The sequence below is a fragment of the Hyperoodon ampullatus genome (assembly GCF_949752795.1).
Source record: "Hyperoodon ampullatus genome assembly, chromosome: 10".
NCBI lineage: Eukaryota > Metazoa > Chordata > Mammalia > Artiodactyla > Ziphiidae > Hyperoodon > Hyperoodon ampullatus.
In genome coordinates, this window is record NC_136923.1 from 78,054,096 (window position 1) to 78,080,853 (window position 26,758).

Here is a 26,758-nt window from a genome sequence, read left to right on the forward strand (position 1 = left end):
CATTTGTGCAAAATATTTAAGTCAAAATTCAACCTACGTTGAAAAATAAACAGAACTTTCTATTGTGGCACCTTCTGTTCTAAATTTAAACTATTTTCAGTTACTAGTTAATTTTGATTTTTTTTGTAATGAGTAAAAATAAGTAGAAAAACCTTCATGGGCCTTTTCATAGTCTTAGAAGCCTTGTCCTCCATTCAACTACCTCTCAGGATTGGCACTTTGCTTGTTCATTTGATGCTTCTGATCTTCAGAATGTCCTGGTCTAAAAGCTTATTAAAGGCCACCTCATTGGATTATGGGATCAAAATAATTCATTTCTTTGTGTACTCTAATTATTTCTAGGTAGGTTATTATCTGGGCCTGCATTTTGCCAGTCTGACCTTGTCAACTTAAAAATTGATGTTCCAGCTATAAACCTTTCTCCACATTGTAATTTCCTTCTAATTAATTAAAAAATGGTTTTGCTAGACTTTTTTTATAGCAGGCTGAAATTTCACAGACTACAGAAATTGCAGAGGTATGCAAAAGCAAAATAACCTTACAGAAACCAAAAAAAAAAGGAAAGAATAAACCTTTCTCTTTGTATTCCTATGACTCAGTATAATCTCATTTTTATGCCGGCATTTGACCTTGTAAAACAAACAACATTACACAATCAGGGTAAATTCAGTTGAACTGGGTTTTCCTCCTCTTCCTAGGCTCTGTGTAAGTTCAGGGAGGTCTTTATAACTGCACGGGACCAGTGGGTGGGGGCATCTGGTTTGGTTGTTGTCATTTATTGACCCTGGTATTGCTGAGATAGTTAAGGCTTCCTCTGGCCTCAGGCATCCATTGTCATGGGTCACTTTGCATCCTTCTTGTTTCAGCTATAAGGCCTCTTTAGGCTCACTGGATATTCCAGGTACTTCCCCATCTTTCTTTGGCAACCCATTGGGTGGATGTCAAGACCTTGGCTGGCACCCTGGGAAGTGAGGCACAAGCTGTCTGCTTGTGCAAATGCATTGAGAGTCTATTGTTCCCCCAACCCCTTCCCTGGCCCCCTGTGCTCGGCTCAGTGGAGTATTTTCAGGACAGCTTCTCAAGGTCAGTGACCAGCTCCTCTGATGTCCTCCCTTGCCTTTGGGCTGTAGGCCCTTGACGCACTGTGGGCTCTTGTATCCACGTACGTCCCTTTAACTTGTCCACATTGTTCACTGAATGCCTCTAGTCTTGCACATCTCTGGCTGCAGATACTCAAACATCAATTTTGTCACACTTGAAACCCTCTATTTCAACTATTTCCTCTCTTGTAAGTTTCGAATTTCTATTTTGAAACTCAGAAGCTGAGAAACGAATGTTCCAGTTCTTCGGCATTTCTGCTTGTGAAAACCTTCATACCAATGCAGTGGACACTCTTGCTGCTGCTATGATGAGGGGGAAGGTGGAGTAACAGGAAGGAAATACCAGAAGTTTCTATTAATTTTTCCATATATTACTATGCTGTGCATATTGGTACTTCATATTTATTCATTCAGCACACATAGCTCACCTACAATGTCCCAGGCCTATAGTTAGTATCCAGATTCTGTGGACACCTGGGTTTCTTTTAATTTCTCTTATTTCTACCAGGAAACCTTCCTAATCCCTCCTGCTTTGTTGAAGTCCCTCTGCTATGGGCCACCAGAGCACTTGGCATATCCCCTTTTCTGAATGACACATCTTTGTGGCTCTTTTTGCAAGATAGTAGCTGGATGAGGGCAAGTGCTGTTTGCTCTGGCTCCCCAGGGCCCAACACCTGCTAGATGCTTAATCAGGATTGCTGGGATGACACATAATTGAATATACTATGTTAACCTAATCACCTTGATCAGTGTTAACTGGTCCCTTGACCCCCACCCAGCTTGAGGGCCTCTGTCCATTTTATACCTGCAGAGGCATTTTGTTTTGCTGTGCTCTTTCACATTGATTGTGAAGTCTTTTTAAAACTCATAAACGTAAACCTCTGCTTCCTTCAAAAGACTCCCCTCCAGCATCGCTCATTGAATGTTATTTATCATTGGGGGTTCAGATTCAGAGAACCCCCATGTGGACTCTGGGGGCAGTTAGTGGGAAAGCAGAACTGTATTCCTTTTTTTTGAACCAATTTATTAATTGCTTTCCTCTGGTTCTTCTTACTTGTTCTTAGCTTCAATGTTACTTTCCAGAGAAGCATTCTCCAAATTGAATTCAAGTCCTCTTATTAAAATGTTTCATTGCCGGGCTTCCCTGGTGGCGCAGTGGTTGAGAGTCCGCCTGCCGATGCAGGGGACCCGGGTGCGTGCCCCGGTCCGGGAAGATCCCACGTGCCGCGGAGCGGCTGGGCCTGTGAGCCATGGCCGCTGAGCCTGCGTGTCCGGAGCCTGTGCTCCGCAATGGGAGAGGCCACAACAGTGAGAGGCCCACGTACCGCAAAAAAAATGTTTCATTGCTGCTTTTACATTTGCCTTGTAGAACTTGTCACAATTTTTAGTTAATTTACAATTACCTACTTACTTCTGTGATTATTTGTTCCATGTATGTCTTTACCACTAGTCAGTAAGGCCCACAGGGGTAACAACCATATCTTTCTGTTCACTTTGTGTCCCCAGAACCTAATACAATGCCTCAAACATATACAGATATATTTGTTGAAGGAAAGAATTTCAGACTATGGGTCAGTGCCAGTTTTGCCCCTTGCCCACTGAGAAATCTCACAAAGCTGACATTTATTATTTGTTTTGGCTGACAGTGGCTGAAACCCTTTCTGGGTCTGAAATTTCCACGTTGAGAAATTGTCAACATTTTATGTCTTGCTGGGGACCAGCAGGGGAGAAACAATGTTTCTGTGCAAAGATGGCCTCTTGACTTAAAAGATCCACAAAGAGAAGTTATTGATCTTCCAAGATTCCCCTGTGGCTAGAGTGCAGCTATGACCCAAGGCTCCAGCTATGGTCGCCTGTCTCAGAAACTAGTGACACCTGGTGAAGGCCAGGGAGATTGATCCCAAGGACACGGCGACAGCAGCAGGAGTTTGTGTACCAGAACCAGTCCAGGTCATAGTTTGGGGTATCATTTCTGTTAGCTTGGCCCCAATTCTCGGCTGAGCATTCCCAGTGATGCTCTGTCCTAACCAGTGCATTCCTTTCCTGTCTCACTCAGCTAAAGTCCATTTCTGTTGCTTACAACTCAAAACACAGATGCATAGAGTGACATGACCTAATTTTCAGCCTCTCCTTCCAATCACAGCTTTCGCTTGTTTATGGAGTAGTGGTATTTTAAGATTTGAGAAAACTGCAACTGGGAAGTGCAGAATTCTTCTCTTTCATCCACTCCTTTTAAAAAAACTTTTTTAAACTTATTTTTTGGCTGCGTTGGGTCTTCGTTGCGGTGCGCAGGCTTCTCATTGCGGTGGCTTCTCTTATTGTGGGGCATGGGCTCTAGGCGCGTGGGCTTCGGTAGTTGTGGCACTCGGGCTCAGTAGTTGTGGCATGCGGGCTCTAGAGTGCAGGCTCTGTGGTTGTGGCGCCTGGGCTTAGTTGCTCCTTGGCATGTGGGATCTTCCCCGACCAGGGCTCAAACCCGTGTCCCCTGCATTGGCAGGCAGGTTCTTAACCACTGCGCCACCAGGGAGGTCCCTACTCCTTTTAAAAAATATATAAATTAATATTTCCTAGTCGGATAACAACCAGGGCACCAAAGCTCTCAGAAATTTTTTCATCAGTGTATGAAGGTGGGTCTGAGACAGCTGGCCTTTGTTGTCATTCTGCTGGTAAAATAGAAGGAAGGAGGAAACTCAAACTAGATGTGTTTGGAGTTGTCGCATTACTTAATTTCTTAAAGGTGGTGTGAAAGCGAAATATTGCTACCCCTCTTTCTATATAGATGAGGAAACAGAGGGCCGAGGAAGGTAGGTCACAGTTGTCCAGCTCCCCACCTTCCTCCTTGTCACTGGCAGCATCACTCAATGACAGGCTGCCCGCACGTGGAGGGTCGTAGTCTTACAATTGGCATTTATCATTGCATTGCCATCTTTTATTACCGTTTTCCCCTCTAGTTGGGAACAAATCCATATACTTGCTGGCTGGAGCCAAGAGAGAAAAACCACATCTATGTGATCCTGCCTGTGTTCCTACCAACTGTACGTTCTCTGTAGGCAGGTGGGACCCTCTCCTGCCCTGTCTCTCAATGCACAGATGTGGTGATCTCTCTCCTTGTGACCTTATCTCATCCCAGCCACTGAAATATCTTTGTTATCAGTAGTCTAGCTGGTTCTGGGGTGTGATTCAGCCTCGTCATTGGTGGGGAATTTATTCCATCTCTTTGGCTCTGATTTTAAGCCTTCACTTCCACATCCAGTCCTCTCCTCATCTATTTCATTATCCAAGGTAGCAGGCAGCTTCAAATGTTGGCTGAAGTCTTACTTATATCTGGGCAAAGGAGTCTGGTGGAAGGAACTGAAGGGGCATATCTTAGAGAGAGATTCTGTCTCCCTTACAGTGGTCAGTAGAACTGACCCAAGATTGGAATCCAAACCTGAATATCTCCATGTCAGACTTCCCCACTATTCCACGCTGTCTCTGCACACAGACGAGATAGGACTTCCCTTTTTGGAAAACTTCTCTGCTGTAATGGTTCAGATGTATTGGGCCCAGAGGCAGCGCCTTATAGAACTTCTTCATCCCTATTCTATTCTTGCTTTAATTGGTTAATTCACTGGAATTGACCCATTGTGGGCAGTATTGCTTACGTGACACTTGATGCCAGCTTGAACCGTGCAGCTGAAATGTATTTCTTGGTCCTCTGCAGCAAGATATTTTAAAAATCAACAGGGCTGCAGATGTGTGATTCTTTTGTAGAAGCTAAACACGTATTCTGTGAATTTCCTCCCACAAAAACTGTCTAGTTTAAGAATTTGAAGTTTTACTCCTTTTCCAGTGAGCCAAAAGGCAGTGATAAAAATGAAGCAATTAAAAAAATAAACAACTTAGAAGAAATTGATGGGTACAGGTGCCTGTATTAGAATTGGTTTAAGGATGTCTGGGAGAGAAATTTTGGAAAATAGAAAGAGGACACACTTAGAAATGTGGAAAGTGAAGGACAGAGTGATGGGAAGATTAAACGTGCTCCAACTTGAGTAGAAAGTTCTGGAAAAACTGAATGTCGCATGAAAGTCTTGCAAAGTTTTGTAGTCTCTCTTAAAAATAGCTTTAATATTTCAAAGTTTAATATTTTGTGGAGTTTATTTAACATGAGAAGCTTGTAGAAAATGACTGTGCCTCATATTAACTTTGTATTCACTTCAAAAACATAAGTAACATTATGCAGTACTTCGAGATCTAAGCTTTTATCCCTCTTTCTGCTTTAAACTTGATTTCTAGTCATTCAATTTGAAGTATTTAGCTTTATTCTAATCCCAGAAAAAACACTCGGATTCATTTGCTATGTATTTAAAAACCTTGGTATAATTTAATTCTCCTCTGTCCTTTTAAAAAGGATAACAAAATGCAAATGTTTTAAGTCCTTACTGTTCCCCATTATACACCCCCATAAAAAGAGAAAATATGTAAAACGTAGAAAATATTATGGACTAAGTGCTAATCTATTTTTTGTCAATGACTTTGGCAGCAACACAGAAAACAGCTTTTGAGATACTGTGAAATTATCTTATGACTCACCAAAGGAGAAAGGATGGAGCTATGTTAAGTTCCCAGACATCTGCTAGAGCAAGCTTTATTTATATCGTTGTTGTTTATTTGAGGATTTAGAAAAAAATACGACCCTCACTGTGAGCTTTGAGGCATCCACTCCATTTACAAACAAAAGTCACACAGACCAAACCAAATGCTGTTTCTCCTGGGTAAGCTTCTGAGGAAAGATGGAAAGGCAAGTAAGCAGGAGAGCTGCATGTGTGCATCAGGCCTGCTCTATAACTGCCGAGCTCAGGTGAGAATTTTAGCTCAGGACCCTAACTCGGGACTTCAGGACATGCAGGAGATCTGGGCTCATTTGATTCACCTCTTTGGGATTTAGATTCTCTATTTGCAAAATGGAGCACAATGGTTACTGTTGAGGGTTTTCTCTGCTACAGTTAATATTGAAAGATGATCCTTGAACTTTTTGGGTAGAACTTTAGAATCTGAGACTTTCAGGTAGATTTCTCATGCTTCCTTCTTGACACAGCCCACACATATGGGGTTCCCAGGGCAAGCACACCCTACTGGCAGGCCGTTCCACAGATCAGGTAGACTGAGGGGTACGGATCATTTCCTGCCTGCAATAGTTCTGCTCCCACAAAAGCATATTGAAATGCACATGCACACAAATGACTTTGTAATGGGAAAAACTCTTCCAGTTGAATTTCAAAAACAATAAAGTATGTGCAAATATTGTTGCTTTAACTACTATTAATAAAATATTTGGTGTCTCATTCCTCATCCTTGATCCTCCACACCAGCTTGACGCTGCTGACCTTGATGCTGGGAGCTGTTATTTTACATTTTACTTTTTTTTTTTTTTTTTTTTTTTGCGGTACGCGGGCCTCTCACTGTTGTGGCCTCTCCCGTTGCGGAGCACGGGCTCCGGATGCGCAGGCCCAGCGGCCATGGCTCATGGGCCCAGCCGCTCCGCGGCATGTGGGATCTTCCCAGACTGGAGCACAAACTCTTGTCCCCTACATTGGCAGGCGGACTCTCAACCACTGCGCCACCAGGGAAGCCCCATTTTACTTCTTAAATTAGGGGATGGGGGCTGTGAAAGGAAGTGGCTCCTGGCCTCAGCTATCTCCAGCCTCTCATCCTCCCAGGCGTTTAGGTAACTCAAAAGGAAGGCTGACTTTTCCTAAAACTGCCCTATAAAATCCCAAGGTGGGTCTGATTATGCTTGTTCTAGTCATGTGTCCATCCCTGCTCCTAGGATTGTAGCCAGGGGCACGCAGTCCTTTGGTCAGACTTGGCTCTTGTGATTCCTGAGATGCCAACTCCATAAAAGATTATACAAGGCGGAAGGGTTTCTGGCAAAGCTAAGGCTGAAGGTATACTGGGAAGAGGAAAATAAATACAAACAAACAACACCAGATCTCCATCACACAGAGGGCAAATTTGAATACAGTTTCATTATTTATCTTCCTGAAAGAATAATCTAGTAGATGATGGTATTAAGGATGCTTTGAAGTTAGTTCACTCTCTCTCAACCGGGGCTTAAAATAGCTCGCATGTAAAAGAAAACCGGAAGCTTGGACTTCCTTTGCAAATCTCAGTACTCTAATTAAGACCCCTCTTGTTTCTTGTTCATACAGTCGCCTAAACAAACCTGCTCAGAATGGAAAGTCTAGGTGTGCCGGCATTGTGCCCGCTTTGTTCATTCTTTTATCCTCAACACAAACACGTAGGAGATGCTCAATCACGATTGCCGGTTGAATGAATAAACAATGACTTTTCTGCCTCCGATTTTTCCCAGCTGCATTTTATTCTACAGGTTAATCTTCCTAAACGTGGTTCTCCTATGTCTCCTGCTCAAAAACCTACTCGTGCTTTCAGGCATATGGAATTAAGGGCAAGCTCAGTAATGTGTTATACAGAACCCTGAATACGTGGATGTTATCTTTCTTCCAGGCTCGTCTCCCTTGGTTGCTTTCTCATATGTCAAAGTGAATTGCTTACTAGTTCCTACACAAACCTCACACATACCTGTCTTTACCTTTGCTTGTGCTGGTCTCACTTGCCTTTATTTCCATTTGCCAGCGTGTAGGTTATATGCCACGTTCCTCATGAGACTGTTCTTACTTTGCTCCATAGCATGTAATTTTGTCTTCCTCTGAGCTGGCACTTAAACCATATTCAGCTTTGTCACGTAGTTGTTTGTGCTCTAGAGGGATACAACCCAGGCACGAAGGTGTGCGGGTGTCTCCAGAGCACTTACACGCAAAGCACTTGCTAAAAAAAGATTTGTTGAATTCAAGTGGGATAATCTATAGGGTCAGATTACATTCTTTTTTTAAAAATAAATAAATTTATTTATTTATTTATTTTTGGCTGCGTTGGGTCTTCGTTGCCGCGCGCGGGCTCTCTCTAGTTGCGGCGAGCGGGGGTTACTCTTCGTTGCGGTGTGCGGGCTTCTCACTGAGGTGGCTTCTCTTGTTGTGGAGCACAGGCTCTAGGCACACGGGCTTCAGTAGTTGTGGCACGCGGGCTCAGTAGTTGTGGTGCACGGGTTTAGTTGCTCCACGACATGTGGGATCTTCTCGGGCCAGGGCTCAAACCCGTGTCCCCTGCCTTGGCAGGCAGATTCTTTTTTTTTTTTTTTTTTTTTTTTTTTTTATAGTGTTTATTTTTACTTGTTGACAGTTTGCTTTATCTATTTATTTATTTTTGGCTGTGTTGGGTCTTCGTTTCTGTGCGAGGGCTTTCTCTAGTTGTGGAGAGCGGGGGCCACTCTTCATCGCGGTGCGCGGGCCTCTTACTATCGTGGCCTCTCTTGTTGTGGAGCACAGGCTCCAGACGCGCAGGCTCAGTAATTTTGGCTCACGGGCCCAGTTGCTCCGCGGCATGTGGGATCTTCCCAGACCGGGGCACGAACCCGTGTCCCCTGCATCGGCAGGCAGACTCTCAACCACTGCGCCACCAGGGAAGCCCCGGCAGGCAGATTCTTAACCACTGTGCCACCAGGGAAGTCCCAGACTACATTCTTAAAGAGACTGAATGGCAGATGGTGAGAAACTAGTCAGGATGCTTTAAACCCTATCTCTAACTATTCTTTGGTCTGAAAGTTAAGAGGCTTCTAAAGGTAAATATAATTTGGTGAGAGAGAAAAGCACTTTCTGGAAAAGTCTCGTTTTATACAACTGTGTCACTTTGGTTCAAGCTCGATGACTCTCTTTTGCCTTGTAGCTAGTGAATTTCCACCATCTGAGCCTCAAACTTGAGAAAAACTTGAGCCAAAGGAAATTACATTTCATAGAAATCTCTGAAGAAGCTTCCTATTAGAATGTCAAACAAAAACAGAGTTTCTAAGTTTCCTGAGGCAAATAAGGGTGATTTAAAATTTCATCAAGGTGTCTATATTCTCCATCTAGTTTTTAAGTGAATGTGGGTTGAGAAGTCTGGAAATTTCCAGCTCACAGATGTCCTTTTAGCATGATTTTCCTGCTCCATGTAGGCACAATCTGATACCTTTTATAGGGTTAAACTTCGGGTCTTTGGGTACATTCAAATTCTGGAGTGGAGAATGGATAAGATGTGGTGAATGGGATAAGAATTGTCATAACTTCTTCTGGCTGAACATCTCAGAGATCCATATGAAATGAATCCTACTGGCAAGATAAATGAAAACACGATAGACAGAGTTTCTTGGGTGTAAATAGGCTGCCTGTTCCTCCTCCCACACCCATCATTTCCACCAAGTGCCTCGATTTTGTTCTCTGTCGCTTTCCCTTACCAGGTAGCAATGTTGATTTGTGCTGGCTTCCTGATCGCCTGGATTCCTTACGCAGTGGTCTCCGTGTGGTCCGCTTTTGGAAGGCCAGACTCCATCCCCATACAACTCTCCGTGGTGCCAACCCTCCTGGCAAAATCAGCAGCAGTGTACAACCCCATCATTTACCAGGTCATCGATTACAAATTTGCCTGTTGCCAAACTGGTGGTTTGAAAGCCACCAAGAAGAAATCTTTGGAAGACTTCAGGTAAAATTTCTGAAGCTGCAAATGAATGATACCCTCTTTGTTTCAAAATCCCACGGGGTTCAAGCCACCGGGAATGCTGCCTTCTTAGGGTTAGAGCTCATCACTTAGGATTAGTGCTAGGAGGACTTTACTTTCTGTTCACCAGAATTCCTGAAATCAAGTAATCAGATATATAGGAGTTGGACAACAGGAGTAGAGGGTGGGAAAAGTGATTCTGCTTTTTATTGTAGAGCAGCCAAGATATGGAGCCACGCCCATTTGAGCATCCACCCTATATCACTCTTCCTTACTGGAACCAAATCCACTTCACTCCAAGAGTTACTGTGCCACATGGCATTGATCCAAAGTTAAGTTTTCACAACAGAAAAAATTCTCTTGTTTGGGACATTTCTACCATTAGCTAAGATATAGGATTTGGACAGGTAAAGGAAGGGGAGAAGGGGAGATGACATTTTTACTCTCTGCCAGTTTCTTTATTTTCACAGCAAGACCCATATTATATTCCTTCTCTTTGTCAGGTGAGGAAATGGAGGTTCAAGCAAGGTGAAGGTCTGTTGGGTTTCAGAACTCAAGCATGTTGACCCATAACTATATCTACTTGCTTTAAACTGATATTCATTCGAGTTCAACCACATTCTAAAAGATCTACATTTTTAATGTTAGCACTTATTACCATTTTATGCTATGACTACTGTGTCCTCTGGACCCCATCTGCAGAAATTTGGATTTAATTGGTTTGGATTAGGCCTGAACATTAGCTGTTTGTTTGGTTACCTCTCCCAGATGATTCACATACACAGTCATGGTTGAAAGCCAGTGAACCAGAGTCTGGGAAAGGAAGACATTGACATTGCAGCACGTGGAGTCATAGGCCTTTTACCCCACCTACCTAGAGACCAATGAGGCCACCCATCACCAGTGACAGGTGACCCAGACTTCAGATGCAAGGCCAATCTTAGGTGCAATAGAAATGTTCAAAAGAGCTGGTGGTGCACAGTGAAGCCCTGAGGCATTCCACATTCCTAGTATTTTAGTAAAGATAAAGAACAAAGAAGAAAAAAGCCCCAGACTCTGGCATTGCTTGTAATCAAGCCTCCTCTGACCACATTAGTTGGGTGAGTCACAGGGCCCAACTGAGTGGTAGGTTGGTGTGCAGAGAATTTTGTCCTAGAGGACAGGAAACTCACTAGGGCACAGGGAATGTGCTCTAAACCAGTGGCTTGTTTTTGGAAAGCTCTGCCCAAGGAATTTCTTGACTTTGAATATTCTAAATTGAATTATTATTTTCCATCTCTTTCTAATTCAAGTTTTGTGCATATAATCTTCATGGTACTCAAGTTTGACATGCTATACATATATATCTTTGTGTATATATCTGTGTGTGTATGTACATATATAGTGTATTATATATATATATATTAAATTGCATCTTTCTTCTCCTATATCCAGGCTGCACACTGTAACCACAGTCCAGAAGTCTTCTGCTGTGCTGGAAGTCCACCAAGAGGTATGAAGGTGGACACGGCATTACTCATGGACACAATTATTCACTTATTTGCTTCTTCACTGCTGTAAACGTTTGATTGTGACCACACTTTTATCTTGATATTATATTTTTATATTTTGTACCCTCTCCCTCTTTTTCTTTAGGCCAAGATTTGCTAGGAAATTCCAGTGGCCAAATGGAAACTAGATGATAGGTTACTGCTTCAAGGATTATTACTAGAATGAGCCTCCGTGGAATTTTTTTCTTTTTAATTCTATTTTAAAACCTATTGTCATGGTACATAGTGTGAAGTCTGAGGTATTAAGAAAAATGTTTAAAAGTTTTATTTATGGGCTTCCTTGGTGGCGCAGTGGTTGAGAGTCCGTCTGCCGATGCAGGGGACACGGGTTCGTGCCCCGGTCCGGGAAGATCCCACATGCCACGGAGCGGCTGGGCCCGTGAGCCATGGCCGCTGAGCCTGCACGTCCAGAGCCTGTGCTCCACAATGGGAGAGGCCACAACAGTGAGAGGCCCGCGTACCACAAAAAAAAAAAGTTTTATTTATTAGGGCATATTTAATTTCATTACATCATCATTATTATTTCTTAATGTAGGGCCAGGGAGGCCATTTCTGGGGCTCATTTAGGTGGGTGATCATGGGGACAGGGTGTTGGACCACAGGCTCTTTGACTGGGAGATGCTCCTGATTCTTGCAGCCTCTCTCTTCTCATGCGGACAGAGGGTCACACTCTAATGGTAGTGATGCCACAAAGTAGTCCTCTAGGGAAATCAATTTTGCCTTAAATCCCTAAATGGAAAACTCTCTTGTATCTCAGAATTTGAGGATCAAAGTAATTGCCACTGATGATAATTTTACTCATATGGATTTTTTCATTAAGTTCTAATACTACTATAGTGGATGTGACAGGGCATTACTAGCTATAATTATTTAAGAAATGAATTTAGTGAACATAGCTATGTATAAGTGCTGTTTCTTTTATTCGTTTGTTCTTTGTTACCTTTGTTCTTTCTTTTGTTCCTTCTTTTTTTCCAACAAATACCTTGTGAGGTCCGCAGGTAAAGAGATGCAGATGCCTGCCCTTTAAGAGCCAGTAAAGGCAGCAGGCATGTAAATACTAGGTCTAAATTGGCCTTCAACTCAACGTCTATCTTCTCTCCTAATTCAGCATGCAAGGCCATCTCTACTACAGTTCTCTACTTAAGGCCAACCATGTGTTACCCCTGCTCCCAGCTCCCATCTACCTCCCCCTTCTGCTAGGAACATAATGCATGATCCTGATCCTGCTTTTCTGACAACGGCTGGTGAGAGAAGTGAGGAAGGGAAGGGAGGGGCCGTTAGTACTCTCTCCACCCCTCCCCACTCCTTTCACTGGATAGAGAATGGACCCTCCTCCAGGGTTCAGCCTTCAGTACAGGACACCTGCAGTTTCTTGGTCTTTCAGTTTTCTCCAGAATTGGGGTGGGGGACAAGGAATGGGTTGGGGTGTGTCAGTGGTTTAAGAAAAATACTAAATAGATGTGTGTATAAAACACACTCTATGATGAAAGCAAAAGGAGTGACAACTCTACTTGGGGCTTGGGACCTCTTGAGAAAAGAAGCAGGATTGTCCTGAAAATAGAGAGGCCAGGGACTTATAGGCAGAAAATATAGAGGTGTGAAAAAGTGTGCTGCCACAGGTGGAGAGCGACACTGATTTAGAGAAGAGAGTCTGTCTGTGTCTGCACCCCAGCTCTGGGCCCTTCGGAGAGCCTGTAGAATGGGGATAGTAACAGGAGTTTGCTCACAGGGTCATTGTGAGGCTCAGAAGAGAAAATATCCATATAATTCACTTAGCACCATGCCTGAAACAGAGGGAGCATCCCTTACATGTTAGCAATTGCTCTAATTATGATTAAGGTGGGCACCAGTTGTCAGGAGTGGGCCTGGAATTTGTAGTCAGCAAGGCCTTTGTTGTTTATGCTGTTCTGTGGGTTTTACCTGCAAGGTAATGCAGAGACCTTGCAGGAATTCAGGCAGGGGAAGGAAGAAAGGAAGTTTATGATTTTTATTTTTTAATATAAATTTATTATTTTTTTTAATTTTATTTTTTGCTGTGTTGGGCCTTCCTTGCTGTGCACGGGCTTTCTCTAGTTGCGGCGAGCCGGGGCTACTCTTCATTGTGTGCGTGGGCTTCTCATTGCAGTGGCTTCTCTTGTTGCAGAGCACGGGCTCCAGGGGGGCAAGGGCTTCAGTAGTTGTGGCACGCAGGCTCAATAGCTGTGGCTCACGGACTCTAGAGCACAGGCTCAGGAGATGTGGCGCACGGGCTTAGTTGCTCCGCAGCTTGTGGGATCTTCCTGGACCAGGGTTGGAACCCGTGTCCCCTGCATTGGCAGGCGGGTTCTTAACCACTGCGCCACCAGGGAAGTCCAAGCTTATGATTTTTAGAAAGACCGGCCTGATAGCCATATGGAGGGTGGATTGTCCTGGGTGGGGATGGAGTTCAAGATTAGAGATTTGGAGACAAGTTAGGCAGCTTTATAAAGAAATTACAACAGTTAATGGGGGCCTGGATTAAGGAATGGTAACAGAAATGAAGAGGAGAATATAGGTTTAAAATCTTTTAAGAAGTAGGAGATCTTGGCAATTGATTGCCTGGAGAATAGAGGAGTCAGGATGACCCATAGGCGTCTGCTTAGGAAACTGGGAGGATGATGGTTTCTACAGAAGGGAAAAATGCATGCAAGAGTGGGATGGAGGGCAGATAATGAACTATATTTGGGATGTGTGGAACACAGTGTCACAACACAGGCCAAGCTATTTAAAATAGGTGGTTAAAAATAATCTACATTTCATACCGGTTGATATGGGGATTATAGAGTTTGGGAGTTAGCAGGTAGGAAAAGCATGTTAAGGAAGAAATTGTTGTTTCCAAAAAACCTGAAGAAAATGAAGTGGAGGAGTTTTTGTTCATTTTGTTTTTGAGGGAATGATTATGTAAATAAATGATGGAGGGAATAAGTAGAAAAGAGCATTCAGATGAGTGTCGGTTTGTCTAGAAGGTAGAATTTAACACTGACGTAGGAAGTCCCTGAAGGTAGACCCTACCCTGTCATTTACTAACTGGTTAACTGGAATGTGGTCTTTAACACAGCTTTGAAAAGCAGGAACAAGAAAAGATTAGTAGAGTGATGGGGGTGTGGGACGAGGGGAGGAAGCGTTTAACACTAGGAGCTTTGAGGGAAGTTCCGAAAATTCTCTTCTGCTTCCAATTTGAAAATACAATTTAAACCGTGATCCTCCATGTTGTAGTTTTACTTTTTTGTGTGTGGTACTCTGGGATCTGGGAGGCTCCAGAAATGTTCCCAGTAACGATAGGGAAGGACAGAGCTGGTCCTTGGCATAGAATGGAGGAAGCAAAGAATGATTCTTTGAGGGTGAGCTTGTATACACCGGGCTGTCGGTGGGTAATTGCCCCTCCCCCAGGGTCTTCCAATGATTCGAAAAAGCCCTGTGTAGTCTCCAAACACCTCTACCAATTTAAGTTTACTTTAGCTTAAAGAAAGACATTACCTTTTGTGTGCTGATGTGGTTGTGTGTAAGACAGACTTTGAAATCTTGAGCAGGCACTATGTCTATTCTCCTCTAGGTTCTGGTGACTGGTCCAGTGCCTGATGTGGGATGGGCACTAGGAAACTGAATGGTGAAATCAGTCATCAAAAGGGTAGCTATCAGATTAAGATTTGGGAAAGATTTGGAAGTATGGGCTAGTGTATTAAACCGAGAATGTAAAATCCTAGATCTCTGATTTATTCTTTAAGTTCACTTATTCACTTGCTTCTATGGACCTCCATTTAAATATGACCTGTCTCATTAATGAGTGAATGAATAAATGAATCTGTGAAATGGGAATTAAGAAAAGAAATGCCCTATTAACTTGAAAGGTTGGATTTCAAGAATCATAGTAAATTCCAAATATATTTTGATTTTTTCCAAGTAGAGTGAGGCAACAGGAATATATTATGCAGTAAAATCCTATTATTTGACTCAGAAATATAGTTGTCTCAAGAATCAAGCATGATGCTTATTTAGAACTGAAGTGGTAACTAGAATTTTTTTCTCATTTAGTTTTCCCTTGAAAAACTCAATACCAGCTCTAATGAGCTTTAGAAATATGAACCCCAAATCCACCAATGGGAATGCATCTCCATTAAGTTAGTGCAAATGAGGGAGGAAAAGGAAGAGAGGAGGAGATTGAGAGTACGACGATACTGAAGGGGTCACTGATGCCTGCTAACAAAATGTCTTAAAGACTTTCGAAATGTCAGAGGACATTTTATAGAGTGAAGATATACAAGCAGACCTTGAAGATATTGTGGGCTCGGTTCCAGACCACCACAATCAATGGAATATTGCAATAAAGCAGGTCACACGAATTTTGTAATTTCCCCGTGCACATAAAAGTTATGTTTACACTCTACTGTAGTCTATTAAGTGTGCAGTAGCATTGTGTATAATTGTATGTAGGGATCTTCCCAGTTTTATCATCTGATCATGAAATAAATTATATATATATAAAACCCTCACATGTATCACAGGCTCTAGAATAGACAGACAGACATTATATACATTACAAGAAACATATTTGAGAGCAAAAGTCATTCAAACTGTATATGTGCATTATTGTTGGTTTTGTTTTAATTTGATTTTAACATTGACCAAATCTACATAGGCAAATACTGCATTCTCTCATTCAGCTTTGAATTCAGGAAGCTTTTATTAAAGGGCCTGTAGTCTACACTGTCCTGAATGTTTTGGGAGATGCAAAAAAGAGGAGGATGTGCTTTCAGTTCTTTAAGAATTTGGGGGTTTTGGCAAAGTCGTGACCTCTATCTACATTATAAATGGTTTTAATAGTAAAAATTTTTAGATGGGGATCTACAGACTCCAGTAGGGTTTACTTTGATGGCATACTGTGAGAAAACGCAAAATGTCAAGACAGATCCTGGAAACGGATTTGCATAGGTGCTTCTGTGCCCCAGATGAGGAGAGAACTATAGGATTTCTGACAAGTCTTTTAGAGCTGAATTCATTCCTTGCCTGGGGCAACGATCTGCTTCAATCTCTGGATATTTGAATGCTTGGTTTGAGCAAAGGCAAAGTTCACAAATGTTTCTTTCCCCAGGTTACAATAAAATTGGGCCAGCTAGGCGGTTTGGGGAAATTCTGCATTTTCTCCCAAACAAAGATTAGAGCATCAGAGAGACAGCATCGTTTAGAAGTACTGAGCACGATTGCTCATTCACCCAGAGCTGATCTCAAACTCAGGTTCTGTCATTTACCAGCTGCACAGGCCTGGGCAAATGACTCGATCGCTCAATGGCCTCATTTGTTCTAGCTGTGAAATAGGGACAGTCTTACCTCATCAGGATTGGTTGTGAGTGATTTAAGTTTGTAAGGTTCTTAGGACAGTTCTGGTCCACTGAAATTATACCATAAATGAAAGCTCCTATGATCAACACAGCTAGTGCTAGGAATTGCCACCTCGGGAAGATGCTTACCTGTTTAAGCCACATTTGGAGGCGGCAGGTAGTGCAGTAGACCAAGAGAGTAGAGGTTTGCTCCATTCCAGTGGGAGCCCTTCTGGAAGGAGAAGGGGGCAGGAGTGCCTTGTCTATTTAGTTCTAACGGAAGGATCAAGACGATCAGCCCTTCAAAAATACTTCACTGAGGTGAGAACATTATAATTTCCCACTATGGATCTTTTTGGAAATAGAGGCAGAATCAGAAATCCTCTTTGAGGTTCAAACTAGTTATAAAAATTCTCAAATAGTTACCTGGCCCTCAGGTTACTAGCTGGAGAGTGTAGTTAGAGCAGAGAAGATTCCATTTTGAAGGCTTATTTAGGATTTTTAACCTGTTAATGTCTATGTATGATGTGTAGATTGTGGCCTAAATCCTTGTTGCATACAGTGTAGTCTTCAGAACAAGAGCTTGGCTATTTTTTCAAAGCTGGCTAGATTCTCCTTCTCACAAAACCAGGGGAAGGGAACATGAGGCTGGTGGGTGAGACAACACATTCCTCGCCTACAGGGGTGTTTTAGCGGGGATTTACTATTCAAAGCTAACTTGTTTAGAGAGAAGGAAATTTCCCTTGATACCAAGACTTACACTTTTGTAAGTATTTTCTTACTTACATCCACTTACACACACACCCAAGTGAACAAAATCTAATTTTGTTAGAGGAAAAGAAAAGCATCTGATCCATTTGAAAAATGAGCCAAATTCAGCAGCAGCCAACATGTGGGATTTATCCAAACTGCCCAGAATTATATCTGAAGCTACACATTTTGACATTCCATCCATGTAGGAAGCACAGCCATGGATGAGCCCAAACTGATAAAAAGTTTTAAAGCATAGGAAGTGAAGAATAATAGCATGAAAGTACCAAGTCACTCTCAACACCCCTGGAGAGTGGAGAAACTGGCACCCTTCTCCAAATACAGGACCAGACCTGAACACAGTACAAATACCTCCAAGCTAGGGTTTTGCAGAAACTTGCTGCCATTGGGGAATTGGCAGGGCATCCATCCAAAAGATAATCTAATTCTGCAGTTGAGCTTGATTGTGGGTCAGAAACAAAGCCCTTAGCTCAGGGTGAGGATGGAACCAAGAACTCTTTAAAGATGATACTAGTCCTAAGATAGGGAAGATGCCCAAGATGAGAAAAGACCCTACCCTTTGTTGTCAAATCAAGTTGCGCTGCTTGCTGCTTACCAAATCAATACTCAGAAATGTTGATAGAAAGTAAAGGTGCCTTTAATCAGAATTCTGACAATCTGGGGAGGTGGTGGACTCAGCGTCCCCCAAAGACTACCTCTGAAGATTCTGTTGGTCCATGAAAACTTTTAAAGGGAAACAGGGAAGTAGTCTCGGTGAATCATTGAGATGGGGGTCAAAGTCGTCGACATGCCCTACTGTGTGCAGGCTTGTGTACAGGCTCTTCGACTCCCCGTGATCTGCCTCCAGATGTGATCTTGTTCACACAGGTTGGTTCCACAGTTTGTTTGGGAGACTACTGAAGGGGAAGCTAGGGAAGAGATCTGGTCATCTGTTAATTACTTATTCTTCATTTCTACTGCTTTGATCTACAGAAAGAACTGACAAGTTAGGCAAGGTATTGTGTGACTAAAAGATTTGAAAGGTGCACTTGGGCAGGAGATGAGTAGAGCATGGGGGTGCCTAGTTTCAAAGTTAGTTACAATACAGCTTTGCTAAAGTGACATGTAAAGGGGCTTCTTGCTGAGGGCGGTTTCCTGCAAAGAGCTGCTTACAACAGCATCTCTTTTGAGCCTTCTCCTGGTATTGTTAGCTGAGGTAGCTGGGCAGCCACCAAGGAGGAGCCAGCAATGGAGGGTGTGGGCTGGGAGCAGGACAGTCCCGGAAATCAGCAGTCTGGTCAGCCTGGAGCCAGGAGACCAGGCAAGCACTGCTGTGAGAAGCAGCTGGCTCAGAGGTCTTCATGGTAAGAATCAAGAGCCCCTGGACTGTAATGGGTTGAGTGGATAAGGCAGAAATGAGAGGGGAGTGGAGGTGCATGAGACAGTGGAAGAACAAGAGAATTTCCTGTCGTGTGCAGGGTTAATGCAGCTGTTGCTCGTCCAGTCCCTGCAGGTGGACTTGGAGGATCTCATAAACTGGGGACTCTGTGGCAGAGGAGAGCAACGACTTCTTCTAGGCAAACTCTACAAAAAAATATTTGCTTGCAAAAGTTTATATAAAAAGGACTCCTTTAGGGCTTCCCTGGTGGCGCAGTGGTTGAGAGTTGAGACACGGGTTCGTGCCCCTGTCCGGGAAGATCTCACATGTCGCGGAGCGGCTGGGCCCGTGAGCCATGGCCGTTGAGCCTGCGTGTCCGGAGCCTGACTCCTTTAAATTCGTTTTTAAATTATTTATTTATATTTAGCTCCTGGAGAAAATACCAGAAGTGGTTAAATCATTGTGTGCATAATTTAGCAGCAAAACAAACACCCTGACTAGAATATCTAGCTGTTGCCTCACCCCTTGGTCACCCTAAATTTCCTAGGCGGTGGTACCAATGCCATGCCCTTACTGGTCATAATTAACTGAACAATTCTGAAGGCTATGTATATAGGCATTGTAAGTATACCTGTGATACTGGAGGGAAGCAAGGGAGAACTTTACTCCGTATTCAGCAGTGTAGTGCCTTGGTTCGGTTTAGTGTTGTCTTGATTTAATTTAGCACAAGTATAGCTTCCTTTATTTTCAGTTGACTGTGGGGAACTATGTAAGTGTTTTCAGTATATGCAGATTGTTTCCAGATTTCCATTTTGGGATGATGTATTTGAGGGCAGAGTAGTCCTCATTCTCATCCAAATGTGGCAATTGGAGCTCATCTATCAGAGTTGCCTGAGATGCTTGTTTAAAATGGAAATCCTCAGGCCCCATTCCACACCTCCTACATCAGACTCTCTGTGGAGTGGTACCTATTTAAATCTGTGTGATGTTTAAATCTAGTGGTGTTTATTTATATCTGCATTTAAATAAACATCCCAGGTGGTTGTTATATGTTCCTCGGTTTGAGAAGGGTAGTTTTAAGAAGGAATAAGAGGGAATGCTAATCTAAGTGATATGGGTCTAAATAGGGGTACAGGGGCTTCAGAGGAAAAGATGGATAATAGATGTAGTTTGGAAATAAAAATTGGTAAGAGTTGGTGATTCGTTGGCTGTGGGTAATGGGTAGCAAAGGAAAAGGAAATGCTCTTCCTGATTAAAAAAACTCTGACTTAAGTTATTGAAAGGAGATAGAGACTATTTTTCTCCCACCTAAAACTGTACCTCTTCCTGCCTTCTCCCCCAGGATAATTCAGACAGTTGCTCACTAATTTCTTGTTTTTTATTCTGGAAATGAACCAGAATGTCTAAAAATGAACACTCAGTTTAGTTCCCCAGAAACTCAAAACAATGTCCAGAGTGGTTGGTCGGAATGTATATTTATTCAAATGAAGGTCCCAATACATAATACAGTATATTTTTGAAATTGTCATGCCAAATGTGAGGGATGTGGAGCCTGGCAAGAAGAATTTAGTTAAAAAAAGGAGTCTGTTCTGTGGGCAGATTGGCCATTAGAGAGCTAATGAAGACTTGTTTATGAACCAACGTTATCATCGTTTTTTTAATTTCTGGGAGAAAATGTTATTTAGTTGATAATTTTATCATCCCACATGTCTGTTGATCAGATTCCTCAAATGAAATGCTCAAACTTCACAAATCCACAAGCTAATCTGTCATAGATAATCCAGAAGTGTCATCTGAGGTCCCTCCCATATATTTGAAGGAAACACTTCAAGGATACTGTTGGCTTTGGCTGTTCTGAATAGCACAAGCCCCTGTGTGATGCCAGCAAAGCCCCAAGCAACAATCTGATTGGAAAGAATATTGCTAAGGGAGTTGTCAGAACTGGTTTCTGCCCCTGGTTAGTTGTATGGCCTTGATCCAACACATGACTGGATAGTGATGTTAAATCAGGTATGAATGTAAACCTCAAGGAGCTTGTTTTCTAACAGGAATGGCAGAGTCAAGGGATAGATGGATAGACGGTTTGGCTTCAAGGAAGAAGTAGTTTGAGAAGAAACTTAAAATATGGGTTAGGTTTTTGGGTATGGGAGGAGGTCGGGGGACTGGCCCCTGAGGGGCATGACCAGAGGATAGAAAACAGTTTGCGTTGGATGGATCAAAGACTGTGTAGGAGTAAGTTAGGCTGTACAGGTGAGTAGGGGGCAGATCCTAGAGGGTCTTACAGGTTAGTCTGAGGAGGTTGCATTTCATTCTAGGCAATGTATCTCAGGAGTAGAAGACAAGGACAGGAGTTGGGAGACTAGGCAAGTGGAACAGAGAAGAAGGGAGTCCTGAACTAGAATAGTGACCATTGAATGTTCAGGAAGGGAACAGGATGAGATGCATCTGGAAAGCCTGAATCTGCAGGACCATTTACATGTGGGAAAAGGAATTCATGGGAGAAGCTGTCCTCAATGACAATGTCCATCCCCACCCCTGTCCTTCTGGTGTGTGTGTGTGTGTGTGTGTGTGTGTGTGAATGTGTGGTATGATTAGGGTCTGGATTTTGTTTTAGAATCTCCCACTGACCTGGTGGTATGCTTCTCCCCGAAACTCAACTTTTCCTTCTCTACAATGGGAATAACATACTTCCTGGCTCTGAAGAGTGCATCTAAATTGCTCACATGGTGTCTGGCACATACAGAGATGTTAGCTTACAAATGTTGGTTCTCTGACCTCCCACCCCCACCCTATTTACCCTATTAGGAGAAAAGTAACTTACAAGGAATGTCAGAATAATGATGCACCCTAGGAACATTGAAGTCAACTAGCTGAGTGGTCCCATTCTAGGATAATGGCAGAGTTACCAACTACAGCATGCTGGAGACCCACACTTTCACCATCCTCCCCTGCACACCTTAATCTATAAATAAGGGACTGATGTTCTAATGTATTGGGCTTTTGAGAGCTCATCTGGACCCAGAGCTGATTCAAGAAGGTCAGTCTGTGTCTCCTTCTGGGTCAGTTTCACTCCCCATCTGTAATTTGACTTGTTCTCTTACAGAAGAGGTGCTGGGCAGACATGAGTGTGCCCTGGTGAAAATATATTTTAGAACTGACAAAGCAACGCATAGGGGTCTTCTGCTGATGGGAAGGGTCGCCAGGTTAGGGAGGCAGGTTTGGTCCTGATGCCTTTACCGTAGTATCTGAGTACCTCCCTAGGGTTTTTTCCAGGTCAAGTCCAGTTTCCATGAGGATAGTGTGGGCTTTCTGTGCTCAGAGGTTCCGTCATGACAGTTAATGTGGAGGTCATTGCAGATGCAGGTTGCCAGATGTGGGTCCCATGTGTGCAGAAACTGCCCAATTCTCACAATCGAATTACTTCCTCCTCTTTTTTTCTTTTCTTTTTTTCCACCTTAAGGATCTTGGGAACGTCCCCTATTAGAAGTCTTTAGAGAATAAGAAGTCAAACCAGGGCAACCTGAATCAATGTTTTTTTTTTTGTAAAGAGGAGAACAGAGACCCATTATTCTTATAACTCAATAGAATTGTTTTTTAATTTATTTTTTCTTTTTTGAACTGTACAATAGGAACAAAATAAGAAGAGTCTACCTTAATTTCAAAGGTAACTCTTAGTTGAAAAAGAAAGTCACAGTGCTTGACCAGATGGAGAGGGGAGATAGGAAATTTAGAGGATGGAAACAAACTTAAGTATCTTATAAATTTTGAGTGGGTTATAAACACATAAGAGATGAATAAAAAGGCCCTGCTTGGAGACTGAAATGGTCTAGTTGGGAAATGACTAATGCATGAACACAAATCCTGGTGGCAGGTTGGTTAGCTATCTGAGAACTTTCTAAATATTAAATGAACAATAATAGAATTTTGTTAATGCCCTAAAATGAGTTTAAATCATTAAATACATGATGCAAATATGCAAGTACCTTTAATTGGGCATAATTAAAAATAATGAGGTATGTTTAAAATAATGACATTTAGAGCAAGAGAGCAGTTAGGGAGAATTTGTCCAAAAAGCCAACAAGTGATAGTAGTGTGGTGATTTCATTGTTATCAGTAGAGAGAATTCTGTTCATATAATAAATTGGGCACTTTAGCAAGTGAAATAGGTTCTAGGTCAACTGCACATCCTTTCCCTGGCAGCTGGAAACCTTGGCATTCCTAAAAGACAGCTTTAGTTAAAATGAAAAATGTACACGACCCTTCAAGTCAAGCCTATTTCTTACTGCATCAGGTCAATTGAATGTTTGGCATATTCAATGCTCTGTAATCCAGCAGCTGATTCTATTTTTCCTTCTGCTAAAGTGGGGTTGGTTGATTTTGGCTGTAATAGTGTATCTTGTAGGCATATGAGCAAAAAAATTAAGCTAATTGGGTTCTTCTTGACTACTGTCTCCATGGGTGACCTCTTCAGGTTCTTTCAGGTGTGTGAAGAGTTTCATCTCCAAGTTAGTGAGAGAAGCAGATAATTTACCTTTGCACGAATGGGTCTGTGAACCTCAGAAGATTAGCCATTCCTCTTGGATTTTGGGGTGTGTGTGTGTGTTTCTGGTTTGCTTAATATCTTTTCAAAAAGAATTTTGGAATTTTGGAAAAAAGAAATTTTTATGGAATTTTTCAAACATATACAAAGGAGAAAGAATAGTACAATGAATTCCAATATAGCCATCATCCAGTTTCAACAATGATCAACACCTAGCTTATCTTATTCCATGTTTACCCTCATCCACTACCTCCCTCTCACTCTTCCCCCATTATTTTGAAGCAAATAACATCCTGGGATTTCACCACAATTTTATGAATATCTGATTTGTGAGAACAAGATTTCCCAAACTATGATCCACGAAAACCCTGTCCTGAAAAGCTACAGCAAAAATAAAGGGTTTTAATCTTCAAATACTCTGGGCAAATGCTAGACACCATCTCTCCTTTTCGAAGAGGTTCCCTGTACATTAACATATTAATGGTTCTGAGAAATCTGCGTGTAAGAAATTTAAACCAATATCTTCCAAACTTAATTGAGTCTTAGAACTCTTTATTTCCAGCAGATCCTATTTATATCAAGTGGAAGAAATGTTAAGAGAAAATGTTTACAACATTTACTAGGCACTCACTATTTGCCAAGTTTTCTATAAAACATTTTTATATGCATTGCCTTATTTAATCCTTATAATAATACTTTGAGATGGGATTTCCAGATGAATATATTGCCCTGTTTTCAGATGAAGAAATTGAAGCTCAGAAGTATGAAATAACTTGATGAAGGTCACACAGTAGGTAAGAGACAGGGGCAGGATCTACCTCCAGAGGTGTGTGACCCCCTGGAACCTGAGCTCTCATCCACCATGCTGTACATTTGGAGAGGAGGGGTTAGCGATATCTGATGACATGAGCATCCTCTAGTGGCTTTGATATCCTCTTGTTTTCTTATAGTGACAAGGGAAACAAAGGGACAACAAAGCACACTTGGTCAGAGTGACTAGGCTAAGGATTTTGTTTAATAATACTATTTTCTATTTCCATTGTGCTTTGTACTTTCTAGATTATTACCAATGCCTTATGAAAAGGGTAGGATGAGTGTTATTCCTATTCAGCTGATAAGGCACAGAAAAGGTACGTGTCTTGACCAAGGTCAAAAGTTTGTTACAGCCCTGGAATTAGAACCGCAATATTTACGTCCATTGCCTTTTCTTTTGACTGCCCCTGACTCCTGCCTTTTTCTGGTTGATGTGAACTGTGGAAGCAAAGAAAAGGGAGGTTTGTGGGGAGACGGACTTAATTCAGAATTACTTGACAGTGGAGAGTCCACAAGTGGTAATGCTCTTTTCAGAAATATTCTAGAGGCAAGCTCTGGTGCTTTCCTTAACAGCTAGATCATGTTTTTCGTGTTTTAGAGTAGGAAAGGATAAATCTAAAGATTTCATTGTTTTAGAACAACCTATGACTCCCATCATGTCCCTTTGCTCCTTTAGACCAGGAAAAATTCCACCAATGCTCATCGTGAAACCTGCCCACATCCAACCTCAATCTGTTTTGGAAGCTCTGGCCCATGCCTTGTTGGTGGTGGGAGAGGCTCTGTGGAACCACTCTGTGGTTCCTTAGCAGAGATGTCCATGATACAGCTGGAAATGCACTGATGGAGAGTTGGAAGAGCAGCTCTTTGTTATTCTATCTCCCTTTCCTCTGTCAAGGTCAGAGTATTGTCTTCTAGAGGACACGTTTGGTAAATTCTCCCCCGAGTGTAAAATCATGCAGAACAGTTTTAGAATTAAGCAATTATTTTCAAATGTGTCATGGGAAGCAGAACAGTTGTATAATATCTACACAGAATTAAGTGCCAGCATTTTTAGAGCTTTACTGAAGCAAACTAAAACACTTCTGATTAACTGGGCATTTATTTTGGCTGAGACACACTTGCATGGAGATAGGGAACATTTGGATGTATGCTGCTAATAACGGACATTATCGCTTCATTAAAGTAGGTCAGGGCTTCCCTGGTGGTGCAGTGGTTGAGAGTCCGCCTGCCAATGCAGGGGACACGGGTTCGTGCCCCGGTCTGGGAAGATCCCACGTGCCGTGGAGCGGCTGGGCCCGTGAGCCATGCCGCTGAGCCTGCGCATCCGGAGCCTGTGCTCTGCAACGGGAGAGGCCACAACAGTGAGAGGCCCACGTACCGCAAAAAAAAAAAAAAAAGAGTAGGTCAAAGTAAGCAAGTGTGATAGGTTTTTTTCCCCACATGCTATAATTACCAAGGGCAATTCAGTAGGTTTTAGTCCTGTATATAGCTAGGCCATAATAGTATATAATAAGCAATCATTCATTGCAGGTGATTAAAATACATGTCTCCAGACAGATTAAAAGAGGAGAGATAGAGAGTAAAGCATCATGATCTCATTATGTATTATATTCTCCTCTCATAATTAAGGAAGGTGTAAATTTAAAACTTAATAGACATGTGGAGGGACCATGATATAACAAGAAGAGCATTGGTCCTTGGGTTAGACAATCAGAGTTAAGGAATCAGTTCTTATACTTTTGACAACATGGCCTTGAGAAAATCATTTAATTTCTTTGAGCCTTGGTTTGTTTATTTGGAAATGAAGATAATAATTATTTGGGGAATCAAATAATATGATATAGGTATGTACAGTCCTAAAAATTTGTTAATAATAATAATAATTTTTAAACGGGAATGATAAAGCCAGACTAGAAAGGCAGCAACAAATGACAGCAGTGTCCCCTGTAAGACATGGTATATCTGGGCGTGCAAACCTGAGACTTATGTCTCTGAAACAGGAGTGCATCAGGCTGTCTCCAAGTTCACTGATGAGAAGAGAGTCAGCTAGCTCAAGAGCAATGAGCCAGAGAAAACCAGAAGAGCCAGTCACACACTAAGTATCAACCTTAGAAATGCAGTACATACTGATTTTGGGATCTGTAACACTAAGAAGAAAGAAAGGTGTTTTTTTTTTTTTCTGGCCTGGTCACTTTGTTCCTGGTTCCTGGTTCTAAGTTTCTAAGTATGTGTAGGTCAATGGTTATTGTGATAAGAGAGTGTAAATCTTGTTTATTTTTTTGGTTCATTTAATTAGGTTGTGATTGTCCAGAATGAAAAATGTCTATTCCATGAACCCAGGGAACTATTACTCATACCAAACTTTCAAATCAATGAAAGAATCCACTTGCCCTAGGAAGTCAGGCAACTTATCCATGTTTCATTCTTGGAGGTTTTAAAACTCAGAGAACCCCAAAGGCTCTTCCCAGAAAACACAGAAAGCTGGTGATAGAGCTAGAGAAGCCTTCATGAATCAGAACTTTTCCACCTGCTTTATCTACTGGAAGTTAGATGGGTGTTTTGTAAAGTATCCTGAGCATGGCTGTTACTCTACAAAAAGAATATCATTAAGGAAAAGAGAGACCCTAAAACATAGCTAAGGTAGGTAGAAGTGTCTGGCATATGTTGGGGGTAACTTTCAGAGCAATCTGTGGCCATCTGGTAAA

The 26,758-nt window shown here is 42.2% G+C and overlaps 1 protein-coding gene across 1 annotated transcript in view; it reads left to right on the plus strand.

Moving 5' to 3' along the window:
• The window catches only part of OPN5 (opsin 5), a gene marked incomplete at both ends in the record, with an annotated part of 38,740 nt that extends 13,881 nt beyond the window's left edge, over positions 1 to 24,859 (plus strand). Inside the window, 4 exons of the mRNA XM_079712654.1 lie at positions 9,433 to 9,674; positions 11,124 to 11,181; positions 23,943 to 24,001; positions 24,652 to 24,859. Of these exons, the coding sequence (XP_079568780.1) occupies positions 9,433 to 9,674; positions 11,124 to 11,181; positions 23,943 to 24,001; positions 24,652 to 24,859 (567 nt within the window). The remainder of the gene's footprint in view (positions 1 to 9,432; positions 9,675 to 11,123; positions 11,182 to 23,942; positions 24,002 to 24,651) is intronic.
• Between the last annotated feature and the right edge of the window lie 1,899 nt (positions 24,860 to 26,758).